Below are 13,830 nucleotides of genomic sequence, written 5' to 3'. Positions count from 1 at the left end.
GTATATAGCTCCTTTCTTTTTACGGCCTTGATTGCACTTCTGAAATCTTTGCTGTGAATATTTAAATCGACCCTTATTGCTTGATGTTTTGTCTATAGGAGGTTTATTCTATCTTGTTTGAAGGCAATCTGTTTATGGTGGTTTGAGTGGAATGTTGATTTGCCGAATACTGTGACATTTTAACAACAGAAATTTTCGTCTGCAGTTTGAACATGAGATGTAACGGTTTGTTTGGGGGTTTTGACACAATTCAACAATATAACATATTGATCTTCCAATAAATCAATTAGCAATAAATCTTCATATAGCACCAATGTCAAGCAGTTTTTATATTTTTGACTCGCACGAACATGATGTTAGTGAATTTCCTCATACCAGTCTAAAATTCAGGTAACAGTCTTCCATTATACTGATAAATAATGTATCACCATATAACGCGTAAACCAAACAAAAATACCTGAATTTAATCCTTTTTTCCTTCTTTCCGTTTTTTTTCTTTCAGTGTGTGTTTTACTTTCAGTATTTATCTTGGATTAGAAATCTTAAATCCCAGGTATTAAAAGTATTTTTTTTCTATTTTTTTTTTAATTTGACATGGAAAAAATGCATGTTATATTACTATATTAGTCCCTTTTGTTACTATTTGTATATTTGTTACAATTATAATAATAAAAAAACAGACTTTGTTCATTTTGACAACTGTTTTGTAAATTACTTTTAATATTCTAATCTCTAGCAAACCTATAAAAGTTCATGATGAACAATGTTTTTTTGTCCTCTCAGTTGTCTATGATATACAATTCTGGTAAATTCCAATTAACCACTGAAAACTTGATAAGACTATCAAGTCATCAGATGTTTACTAGTTCATCGTCATTTGCTGCATTTCTTGCTTGGACGCCCTTTGATGCTTTGCATCAATGCTTTTCTTTTTAAATCATGATATACCATATGGCGCGAAACATGCAAAGGACATTTTGAAAAGTAAAGTCCAATTTGGCTTAAATACATATGGATTTTTTATATTTCTTACCATGATGAGTTGTTGATATTTGTAGAAAATGAGTAGGATTATAGGTACAAAAAATGTACATGTTTTGATATTTTACCATCTTATATTACTGGCTACAGTAGTGACACAAACAGAACACTGTGGCTCTACTTTCATGTCACATTACATTTACAAGTCTTGTAAGTCTTGTTTGTATTCAATGGAATTACTTTCCTTACCAGGTAGGCATCACATAAAGCATACTTTAAAATAATATCTGGCTCTTCTCTTATGAACAGTGCATGCGATAAGTATACTTATACAAAAATGATTTACAAAACATTCGGAATAATGTACAAAAGTACTTAATCTGAATAGGATAAGACCTGTGTGTAGGGATTTTTGGTAAGGTATCTATAATGAGCGCGTATTTTCCCCGGAGCTTCTGGATTGATCCGTTGCGGCAACATTTGTACTTGTCAAAATCAGGAGTTCCAAGCTGTTGATGACTTTATTACTTCTTAAGCGGTAATTAATAAAAATCTATAAAGTGAGTTATTAAAGGACATAACTTTAAAAATGGTTCTTTTAAAATAATGCCTTATGTCTTACAACTATCCTTTGTCATGAATTAAAAGAATTTTAAGTTTCTTGCTTATACTATTTATACTACTGGGTTCGTAGGTAATAAGAGGTATAACCCCTAATAATATTGCTTTCGGAATTATGCCCCATGTTTACATCTACATATTATTATGCTTATTAAGTACTTTAAGTTTCGTATTGACTACTTTAAAATAATTTGAAAAAGGGCTACCTGCATTGAAGTTTTTTCATAACGGCGATATTGACGACGCAATGATCATATTTTTCATGGTTACGTCGCACCAACAATTTATTCTAGCGACTTTCCATCTTTGCTCGTGGAGGAAGACCTCGAATGCCCTCTCCTGCATTATTTAAGGCACTAAAGGGCACCAAAATGGAACCACCGACGTTCTGATAGCTAGTTAGATAGCTTCTTTACATTGAAGAATCAAGTCTCTGATGGATGTCGAACCTACAGCGGTGAAGATTAAAGGGGTTTGAAATAATCGAACTTAACTACTCGGCAACGGACGCCCCATGGTTTATTTAACTGAGTGTATAGAACTTACGATTCCGATGCGTGGGTATGACAAGCTGCATAGGTTTGCATCTGAAGAACTGCAGTTTTGTCTGAACATTCATCGTATTCAAATTGAAGACAAACACAAGTGTTCTATTCAAGTATAACAAAACCCTTGTTGCATCAATATGACTGACTCCATAGCTTCCCACCTTGAATAAAGAAAAAAAAACTATTTTTCTATTTTGTTGTTTGTTTATGAATATGTTTTGTTTTACGTGTATGATTAAATATGGTTGGATCTTTGTAATACATTTTACCGCCTAATCTAACTTGATATATTCAATGCTGTGCTTCATTTCAACTAAATCGTTACATGGCCATGAATGCGAATAAATGAAGTTAACCATTGGTGTTGAAATAAATTGCTAGTCACAATTTTTCACAATTACCGCCACTTTCTTCATGTTACATGCTTTCACCATACTCGTGAACCATTATTTAAGCGTTATACAATTCACATAATGCTCTTTTTTTAAAAAAAAAAAAACAACGTGAAATTATTTCTTCTGAGGCATCATGCGCCTTTAAAGAGCAACCAGATTTATTTAATTATCAATAAAAAAACATAAAATATTGATGAAAATATGAACCATTCTTCGCAGTTTAAGAAACTGGTCCGTGATACAATCATAAACACCAAAAAGTCTATCTTCATATGACAAAGCATTGGTTGCTCTGCCGTCGACGAATATATATCTTGTAGATCCCAATGACCAAATGTTTCTGTAAAACAGTACAAAAACAATTAAAGATATCCACCTTGAATATTATTTAAAATTTTTATGAAACGATTCGTTCATGTTGTATTATTTATTATCATGTTTCATATACTTCAAAACCAGGAAGTTAACTAAATAGAAAGTAACTAACATGAACTGAGGAATGTGACAATTGAAAACTTCATTACTCAAGCAATTGAAGTATAACTTGTTCTGCTACAGACAACTGATACTGCCCATTCGACCGGTGTAGACCAAGAACTGTTAGAACATCTGTACGCTCTGATCATAGTCTGCACTGATTCTTATTTAGTCAATACATATATAGATATTCTCCCTAAAAGTAATCAATGGTTTTGTCCAGATTGAAATTGGACAAGTTCATTTAACATATTTAGCGTTTTAAGGATAAAGGAACATATTATTATCTTACCTTAGCGCTTTTATCTTTTGGGAAAAATTATAGTCCCCTCTGTCAGTAGTAGATTGTTTGCTTCTAGTCCGGTCCCAGATTCGTAAATTTCTGTCATTAGCAACAGTGATTACCGTTTTCATGTCTACCGTTTTTGCTGCTACCAAATCGTAACTTTGATCTAGCACGTCAATTTCCTATAGTTAAACAAGATCTGTCACGCAAAACTGACGAATGCACCCTAAATGGTCTTAAGCATTTCAGAAATGTATTATTAAAAGAAAAGAGAATGAAGGTAACTTATTCCTTTATATTGTTCTTTTTATATAGTTCTATTTATAGCAAATTGGGCATGGGTCTTGGATGAGACATTTTATCTTGATGTGGCAGATTTTATGCCAGGTTATTTTAAAATATTTCAATGCACATCAATGTTACAGTTTGGACTTCAAACTCTTTTTGTAAGCATAAGTACCTCCAAACTATTAGAGTGACATTGACCTTTGAGGTAGGAATATGAGTCTTACACATAACAAGTCGTCTTGAGGTGGTAGATATTTGTAAATGTTAATTTTAAAATTCCTCAATGCATGGCAAAGTTACTGTCCGGAAAACAAGTGTTGTGTTCAAACTCTTCTTGAAAAAATGAGTTCAATTTAAACTGTAAGAGTGACCTTAGAGGTAGGGACATGGCTCTTGGGCGCTAAATATCGTCTTTATGGGGTAGACATATATGCCACGTTATCAAAAATCCTTTCGTACATGGTAAAGTTACAGTCCAGACAACAATTTGTGACCCTTTAAACTCTACTTGTCAGAAGGTTAAAGTGTGACCTTCACCTTAGACTTAATGGCATGGGTCTTAAATAAAACAAGTCACTATAATGTGTTTCACTTTTTGCCAAGTAATTTTAAAATCCTTAAATGCATGAAAAAGTAACATTTTGGACATGAATATGTATCTTCAACCTCCACGTGTGACCTTGAACTTTAAGGTAGTGACAGGGGCCTTAGTTGCGACACATTAACTTGATGTGGTAGACACTTGTGCAAAGTTATTTAAAAATCCTCCAAGGAATGACAGAAGTTACAGTCCGGACAGGAATGTGTACTTCCTTCAAATTATAAGTGTGGCCTTGTTTGTTTGTTTGGGTTTTACGTCACACCGACACAGTATAGGTCATTTGGCGACGTTCCAGCTTTACTGGTGGAGGAAGACCTTAGGTGCCCTTCCGAACATTATTTCAGGCACGAACGGGCACCTGAGTAAACCACCGACGTTCCGTAAGCTAGCTGGATAGCTTCCTCAATTGAAAGAATCCAAAGTCCCTGTCGGGAATTGAACCCACGGCGGTGACGGGCAAGTGGTTTGAAGTCAACGACCTTAACCACTCGGCCACGGACGCCCAAAGTGTGACCTTAACCTTTGAGTTAGGAACTAAGTCTTCAACCCAACACGTCGTCTTGATGTAGTAGACATTTATACCAAGTAATTCTAAAATCCTTTGACGCATGACAATGTTACACTCCGGACAGGAATGTGTGTACCCACCAAACCATTACGTTTGATCATGTGTTGATAGTGAGAACCTTAAAAATGTATGTGTGAGGTAGGGACGGGGTTATATTAATAGATATGGTAGACATTTGTGCCAAGCTATTTAAAAATCCCCCAATGCATGACGAAGTTTTAGTCCGGACACGAATGTTGTGCAAGTGGGGACGCAAAGGCGGACAGACCGACATGAGCCAAAGCAGCTACACATTTGTCCCAAGTTATTTTTAAATCTTTCAATGCTTGACAAATATCCAGTACTCTCAAGAGAATGAGTTTATTCAAACTATAAAGTTAAGCTGGACCTTGGAGGTAGGAACATGGATCTTGGGCGCGACACGTCGACTTTATGTGGTGGACAAGGTTACTGTCCGGACACTCATGTGTTAACCTATTAACTACAATCATGCTAATGTGAAATTTCAAAATATTAGTGTTGCCTTGACCTTCCTGAATGGGACATGGTTTCCGTACGCTTCAAATTGTCTTGATGTGAAAAACATTTATGCCAAGTTATTTTAAATATTTCGACTCTAATTGAAATAGTGTGAAACCTCAAAATATTAGTGTGACCTTGACCTTTGATGTAGGGACGTGGTCCATAGACGCGACACATTGTTTTGATGTGGTACACATTTGTGCCAAGCTGTTTAAAAAATTCCTCATTACATGACAAAGTTAAAGTCCGAATTATTTTTGTTTATAAAAGAATACAATAGAAACATAATACAATGTCAAATAGAGGACAAGGTCAGACATTGGGTAATACTAAGCATAATCGCCAACAACAACATAACTCATTGAAAGGAAATCTTATACAGATGAACCACTTCTTAATCTTAAAAATAATGGAACTCATTCTGATGTCAGTGAAGAAAGCAATACTAGTGTGCTTGATTTGTCCATTATTCAAACACAACTAGATGAAATGAATGAGAACCTTAGCAAAGTAAAACAGAATCTGGATCATGTTCTTAAAAAGGACGATATTGAAGCTCTGATTAAAACAACTGTTTGTAACATTATGGATGAACTTGAAAAAATATGCATGAAGATATTGAGAACAAGGTTCAAGAAAAAACAAAACAATTTAATATACAAATTGACTCTATAACATTTGAAAATCAACAATTTACAGACCAGCTAAAATCTAGACAACCTTACAAAAAAGATAAATGAAGATCAAAACCAACACAATGAAAGAGAAGTAATGATGCTTTGAAAACCCCCATCTACAATGAACAATACTCACGTAAAAAAATGTAAAAATAATGGCTGTTCCAGAAGAAAGTGTGTGATATCTTTGCAACACAGAATGTAGAGGTAGCTAAAAATGAAATAATTGCCCTACATCGTATCCCAACAAGAAAAAGGGGAATAAGACCAGTGCTTATAATAACCATTAATAACAATGTTAAGTACAGATTGATAAAAAAGGAAAGAAATGAAAAGGATTGGTCATAGACTGGTAGATGACGTCACATCAGCCAACACTGGTTTGATCAACCGCTTACAACTACACACTGATATAGAAAGTGCTTGGTACTTTAATGGTTCAGTCTATGGAATGACACACACCAAAAATCGCATTAAGTTTGACTTATATGACAAACTATAAATGAAGTTATTGCTGCATCCAAAGCCCATTCCAACAGTGGAAGGAGATAAAATGAAATCAAACAGGCAATTAAGTATAGACATTGTACATTATAATAACATTTCTGCCTGTTCTGATTTGTTGGTTTGTTTGAACGTGTTTTTATTTTTTATAAACATAAAACAATTATGTGATTTGTTATTGAATCCTTAGAATTGATATTTATCTTTATAGACCATTTTACTATTCCTATGGTCCCTTTCAATTTTCATTCTGCACTAGTGTTCTTTTTTAAATACATGTGAATTATTACTATACTACTTTTTGGAAAACCCAGGTAAGCTTATATATAAATATAGTGCTATTTTAAGAACACACTAGGTTTTGCAATAAATTTACAGTTATATCAAATTATAGAGCACTCAATTCTATATAAATCTAGTGACTTGTGTGTACAGTTTTTTTGTGTAAAAGATTGAACAGAAATTTATTTTTGTTGCAATGCTGTTCATTTTTGTTTTGCTAATATATCATTTTATTTGTATCTTGTTGAGGCTTGAAGTATTGTTTTATTTGGTTTATATAATATTAGTAAGATGTTGTTGTTACTTGAATTGTATAAATAGAAGGAAATGTATAAATGAATCAATATTCAATGAGTAGTCTCATTTTCTGTTGCAATTGCCTTGGTTTAAATGATAGTATTAAAAGACGTGATGTGTTAAACTTTTTTCAAACTAAAGAAGCTGATACTTTGTGTGCAAGAAACCCATTTTGTAAAAGATATAAAAAAGAAAATGTATTCTGAGTAAATGCTTTCGGCTATTTTAGTCACGGAAAATCAAATGCCAAGGGTGCAGCAATTTTATTCAGAAAGAGTTTAGATATTAAAATTAATTCAGTAAGAACTGATGATATATTATTATACAGGTATTGCTTGAGTCTTCAATTTTTATATTAGTCAATATTTATGCCCCTTACATAGATAGTCCATATTTTTAAAGTATTTTTTAATGATATAGATACCTTTAATGAGAATGACTCTCTAATACCTTGTGGAGACTATAATCTAGTACAAAATCCTGAATTAGATTATCATAATTATAAATCAAGAAATAATAATATTTAAGCTAGAAATGTTTTACTAGATACTATAGAAGATAAAAAAAAACTTGTTGGCCCATTTAGAGAGTTGCATAGTGATGTCAAAAAATACACATGGCGACGCACAAATCCTATACAGCAAGGTAATTAGATGTTTTTCTCCTCTCAAGTGATTGTATCATTAATAAAAAAATGAATTTGACAAAAGAAGAAATCAATAGATAGGCAATTGTTAAATCTTTTTTTGTGTAACTACATCAAAATTTGATAATTCTGCTATTATAAAAGAAAACAATTTTAACGCATGCAAGATATTTATTTCAGATTTTATTTTCGTCTGTTCATTCTTCTTTTTATAATGTAAATAAATAATACAATGTATAATTATTAACTTATAAATATCATGTATATGTGTTAACTGTTATACAAATATGGACTTTTTAGCTGTTGAATATGATGTGATATGTACTGAAAAAATCAATATTAATTTTTCAGTACATGTCACATCATATTCAACAGCTAAAAAGTACATATCTGTTTTATTATATATTTTATAAATAGCTTTTATATGGCTTATCACATCTGCCATTGCATACGACGGAAATCATTATTTTTCAGCTTGTCTACTGTTTCCATAATTTGGCCCTTTCCATTGGCATGCTAATCCCTATTGTTTTTAAAAAATGAAAACTGGTAACTAAAATAGACTTATTTGACTCTTATGTACACCCCATTCAACGTTTTTCAGTTTCAGTTTCAGTTTTTATTAAACCAAGGCATATAATATGCAACTGGTTATAACAACAAACAAACAGAAAAATAACAGTCAAAAATCACTAATATCACAATATAAAAATACAATTATGACTAGCTTAATAAACAAAAAGGAGATCATATTGTTCGTTTCAAGTTCTGAATTCAATACAACATGTATTTTATATTGTAACAAATGAGAACGGAGAATGAGAAGTATTACTTATCTAAATTTTAACATAATGTTTTTACAAAATAAAGATAATTTTAGAAGAATATTTTTATCACAACTATTCATTAATGTGTCAAGTTTAAAAATATTGGGATGAGTGTAAAACCTGGAAAGAAGAGATTTACGTCTTATGTCATTAAAGTACGAACATTCAAATAAGTAGTGAAATTCATCACCAATAGCTTGATACGGACATAAGGAACAGACCCTATTATTATGATCAATTGCCAAATGTCTGCCTTTTCCGATTGGGAATAGGTGATTCATTGTTCTAAATTTACATAAATATATGCCTATGTCAAAAGGAAGTACATCTAGATATTTTTCAAAACAATGAGTATTTTTATATGTACGATACACTAAACACTTAGAGGATGTATCAATAGTACTATGCCAATCTTGTAAAAATTGATCTTGTAGTCTAAGCTTCACAACATTTTTAAAGTGATTAATATTATTATTTCAGAATAATAACAACAAACTTTGCGTGACGTCTCGTTAAAGTCTCGTGTCTTTTAGGGATTTCCAGAAAATATATTTTTAGAAGAAAAACCGGTGAATATACTCTTAAAATCTATTTTTAGGAAAAAAAACAGTGAATATACTCTGATATTGACCTGTTATTTTTTACAAAAAGTTGCTTGTCAGCCAATCAGGGAAAGGCATTTCAAAGCTATTTATAGATTATATAATAATAATCATTATGCAATGTGATACAATGTATATGAATTTGATTGATATGTTTATGTCTGTTGATATGTTTAAATTATATATATGCAATATGATGGGGGATGCCCTCGACCCCTTCATACCTATTACGAGGACAATAAACGAGATAACAAAGCTGGGGCCTCAAAAATAAAGTCCGAACTCGAATGTTGTATAAGTGAAGACGAACAGACAGACGGACAGATAGACGATGCGATTTTGATATGCAGCCCTTCGGGGCACCATTCTTGAGTAGTTAATTAGTGAGTTAGTTAGGAAGTAAGTTAGTAAATTAGTTAATTAGTTAGTGAGTTAGTTACTGTAGTAAGAAAATTAGTTCCTATAATAACTGTTTCGGAAGTCTTCGTTAAACTTTCAACGTCTTTTAAGTCGTGTTTAAGTCACACGTCACTGTAAAAAGTCATATGCCGACATTTCCTTGAGTTTTACTATAGCAGGAAGACTTCGCAAATGCATTATTTCCAACGCAAACGGCCAAGTGAATAGATCTGCCGACCCACTGTAAGCTAATCAAATAGTCCTAACATGTTATAGCAACTTACCTTGCAGACAGAATATAAACCTTGCTAGGCAAGTGGTCCAAGGTAAGGTGCTGTAACATCTCTGCCATAGTGAAGCTTATAAGAAAACGTCCATTTTTTTTAATATACAAATGTACTAGTATACTGAAACTAATCGAAATCATAATAATTATCAAGTGAAATTTAATTGTGAATGAAATTTGATAGTGCAAAGTGTTAAACGAAGTGATTACATACGTACATACGTTTAAATATTCTAGTAAACTTACATTTAATGTGGCAGTGTTGAAGAAAATTAGATGATTGAATGTCTGTACAAAGAAATGTTTCCCATCTGGCGTAAAATCTACAGTCTCAAACATCCGATAACCATTATCTAAAACCATATGTAAGATTTTTTGCCCTTTGATTGACGAAATATTTTTCGGCCAAAATATTAAAGAAGCTCCTGATCATAGTCATAGCTTTAAAATAAGTATCTCACTGTACTTATAGGACATTTTCAGCAGTTGTTTTTGATGCCATTTTGATTGCAGCAGATCTCGCATGTGCAAGCGGAATAAGTAGCAATGTAAATTATCTATGCTTTCTTTCCTCTTAAGCCATTTTATATCTTAAATAAGATTTTTGGCATTGTATGCAAAACTGAAACTTAAAAGTATTCATATAGATAAGCTAAGTTACTTTTCAATACGGCTGAATCTAAAGAGTAAAACAAATAACACTATAACAATTATGTTAAAGTTTTATCTATACCTGGCACATTTCTGATCTTGTTTCCATGGAAATCGGCGAATATGATTTCACTGGTGAACAAAGTAATAAATGCTAGGTGAGTTTCATCGGGGTGTATTGCAAGTGTCAAAACTTCCTGCCATTTTCCTTTACCATCCTTATCATAAGTAATCACGGAACCTTTGAACTTTTTTATGAAGGTCATGGATTTAAGGTCAAGGACGGATATAAAACGTTGACAGAAGTCGGTCACGGCGACATAGTTCTCTGTACCTGTATGTTTTATCAGAAAGGAAACGTTTAGTTTATCATGCATAATGAGATGCTTTTCAAATATCTTGTCTTTTTAAAGACCCATTATGCTTCAGAAATGTTTTCATTTTTTTTCTAAATATCTTTTCATTTTGGTATTCTTTTATATTATTATTTTACATTTAACGCATTTTTTCATCGGATTACAGGCATCTGTTACGCTTATGGTACCATATTATGCGTAGGAATTGACCACGAAGACAGATAGGCTGAGTGGTTATTTTTTTGCATGAAAACGACACATTTTGCTGATACTAGTATTCACTAGGTTTGCAAGACTTTCACTGAAATAGTTAATTGGATTCCAAATATCAAAGGTGTTTCTTTTATAATCCAGGAGACGGGCATAGCCCATACCCCACCTTGAACACCTTTCCAAATTTTTACATTAAAACATTTAAAACAAAGTTCACATACAATCAGTTAAGCTCAGTCCCCCAAATTTCATTTTTTCTGGATGTATCAGTTGCTTGATAAGCTTCCCGTTATCTTGGAGATCATATAGAAAACATGCAGTTTGTTTGAATGCTAACAGAAAAGTCTTGTCCTTCCCAGCAACACATATGGTTGGGTCTGCAGGTATATTGGCAGTACAATACAACTTTCCTGAAGGAATAACATATTATGTTATTAGTTATAACAACCGTTTATATAGGACCATATAACCTGTCAAGAATCTTTATAACGAATTTATAATATAGCAAGCTTCCTTTTGTAGAGAAAAGAAAATTTCTTTAAAATTTGACAGCAGTGTATATAATAAGGTATATAGATTTTTAAAGGGTTCATTGCCCTATACAAACGGTTATATTGCAAACGGCCGTTTATAAAAGGTCATTTATAAGCTTTTAAGAATCTTTATAATGAATGAATCATAAGGAAACCTTCCTTTATTAAAAAAATCATAAATGTGTTTGTCAAACACAAATGCCCTCGGTACAGATACTTGTATTAATTTTTCAAAAAAAAAAAAAAAAAAAAGGTTTACCCAAAACGGGTGCTTCAACCAGATTTGCAATAAAACGAGTTTTGTAATGATTTATTGCAAAGCTCGTTGCGGAGACATAATCCTGTTGAAATTTTTTCACAACCAGTTTTGCAATAAAAACGAGTTTTGCAATAAATAATGCTAATATCAGATTTGATATAAAGATTATACTCTAAACATAATTATGTTTATCTTTTTATATTAGGATTGACATGCACTGTGTTTATGCATTAAACATGTATCTATAATTTAACATCAATATCCATTTTAAACTATTTATTTTTGCAGATTATATGAAAATTAATTGTTTAATTTTTTTTGATAAATACCATTATATTTATATTGCAACTGTAGATTTGCAAAGGATTTAACTCAAAGCTCTGTAATATAAATAGACATTATCTTGTTATTAGTATTTGCCATGGCAAAATACCGAAATGCTATGGCAAAATAGATAAATACAGAATCCCTAAAGAAAGCCCAACACGGCAAAATTGAAAATTGAACACACTTTGCCATGGCAAATGCAAACTTAAAATGCATTTATACAAAAGATGAAAGTAAAGTAAAGATAGAAAAACAACACATATTAATTTTCAAACCTTTAAGTTACATCTTAGATAGATTTCATTTCTTTAAAGCGCGTGTAAATAGGGGTTGAATTTGCTAAAACCGGCGCGGAAAAAAAAAGAAATCGGCAGCTATTTTTAACAAATTAATAGGAACCTTTCAAAAATGTAACAAAATTCAAAAAGGATGTACATCGTCAAATGTAAACTTAGGTTCAAGAAGCAAGACATCAGTTACATATCACAAGTGTATGATATTCACACTTCGCCATGTTTAAAATCGTGAATTATTGCACCACGTAAACTACGGTAATAAGGAAGCATTCCGGCTTAATTAAAATGAACAACATCACGGAAAAGCGGCGTAACATCTAACTCATGTCAGTTGCCTAAAAATTATCAACTTTTGTAACCTATGTTGATCTTTTATCTTGACGATCACACCATCCCTGTCAAAACCAATGGTCTTATCGATTCCGTTATTCCTATCGATTCCAGTATTCCTACGGATTCCGTTATTCCGATAGATTCCGTTTTTCCTATGGATTTTATTCCTACAGATTGCGTTATTCCTATGGATTCCCCTATTCCTTTCATCAATGATGGATGGATCATTGACACCTTACCCAAGTTAAAGTGCTGCTACAACAATCTACCGGTATAATCAGGCTAAATATTACCAAAATATATACATGTGTTCACATATACAATAACGGAAAATCGGAATTAGAAAATGTAAATACTAACCAGTAACAACTTCCTCTACTAAAACAGTTTTATCCGTTACACAAGCAATCAACTTGTCACCACAACAAAACAAAGCTGTCATGCAGCGTTTCTTTCCCAAAATTTTCCGCTTTTGTTGTCCTGTTTTTATATCCCACAGACTTATTTCATGGCTTCTCGCGCAAACTAAAATTAGTTAGAAACAATAATCAGTAAACCTGTTTTCGGCCTGATTTTAACAGAAATATACAGGAAAGAATTGGATTCCTAAAAGGCGGCCAAATGGTGTCTAGACGCCTTTTACTATTACCCCGTGCAAACAAACCAGCTAGTTTTTGCTTTTTGTTTGTTTTGTTTTGTAAAACCCACTTTCTCTTATTAAAAATGACAGATCAGCGACGTTGCTTCACGAATATTATTCGAAAAATTGAAGGGAGAAAATCCTTTCATGATAACAGTTAGTCCGGATTATCTGCCCCTTATTGCTAACAGAAGGCAAGACAGGAACAGCGTATAGTGTAGTAACAAGTATGGACCAGACAATATACAGTTCCGATCTTGCTCCAGTTATGCATTTTCTTTATATGTTTCTGAGTGACTGACAACTTCAACATATAAGGACAATTCCACAAACAATGTCACGTATGCTTTTCTCTTAAAAATTTCGATGGATGTATACAATTCAACCTCAAATAAATAGAACGAACACTGAAGAT

The 13,830-nt window shown here is 32.4% G+C and overlaps 2 protein-coding genes across 2 annotated transcripts in view; one reads left to right on the top strand and one right to left on the bottom strand.

Moving 5' to 3' along the window:
* LOC132751613 (uncharacterized) overlaps positions 1–13,830 on the top strand; it is a 61,178-nt gene that overhangs the window by 15,001 nt on the left and 32,347 nt on the right. The gene's annotated exons all lie outside the window — the stretch shown is intronic.
* LOC132751602 (NACHT domain- and WD repeat-containing protein 1-like) overlaps positions 1–13,830 on the bottom strand; it is a 46,613-nt gene that overhangs the window by 6,109 nt on the left and 26,674 nt on the right. Inside the window, exons 21-27 of the mRNA XM_060741792.1 lie at positions 13,136–13,300; positions 11,249–11,437; positions 10,541–10,792; positions 10,054–10,160; positions 3,315–3,490; positions 2,753–2,885; positions 2,149–2,311 (exon numbers count right to left, since the gene is read on the bottom strand). Coding sequence (XP_060597775.1) covers positions 2,149–2,311; positions 2,753–2,885; positions 3,315–3,490; positions 10,054–10,160; positions 10,541–10,792; positions 11,249–11,437; positions 13,136–13,300 — 1,185 coding nt within the window. The remainder of the gene's footprint in view (positions 1–2,148; positions 2,312–2,752; positions 2,886–3,314; positions 3,491–10,053; positions 10,161–10,540; positions 10,793–11,248; positions 11,438–13,135; positions 13,301–13,830) is intronic.

Source organism: Ruditapes philippinarum, unplaced genomic scaffold (genome assembly GCF_026571515.1).
Source record: "Ruditapes philippinarum isolate M1 unplaced genomic scaffold, ASM2657151v2 ctg904_1_1_1_1, whole genome shotgun sequence".
Lineage (NCBI taxonomy): Eukaryota > Metazoa > Mollusca > Bivalvia > Venerida > Veneridae > Ruditapes > Ruditapes philippinarum.
The sequence above is the reverse complement of the archived record's forward strand: the minus strand, read 5'-3'. Positions and strand labels throughout refer to the sequence as shown.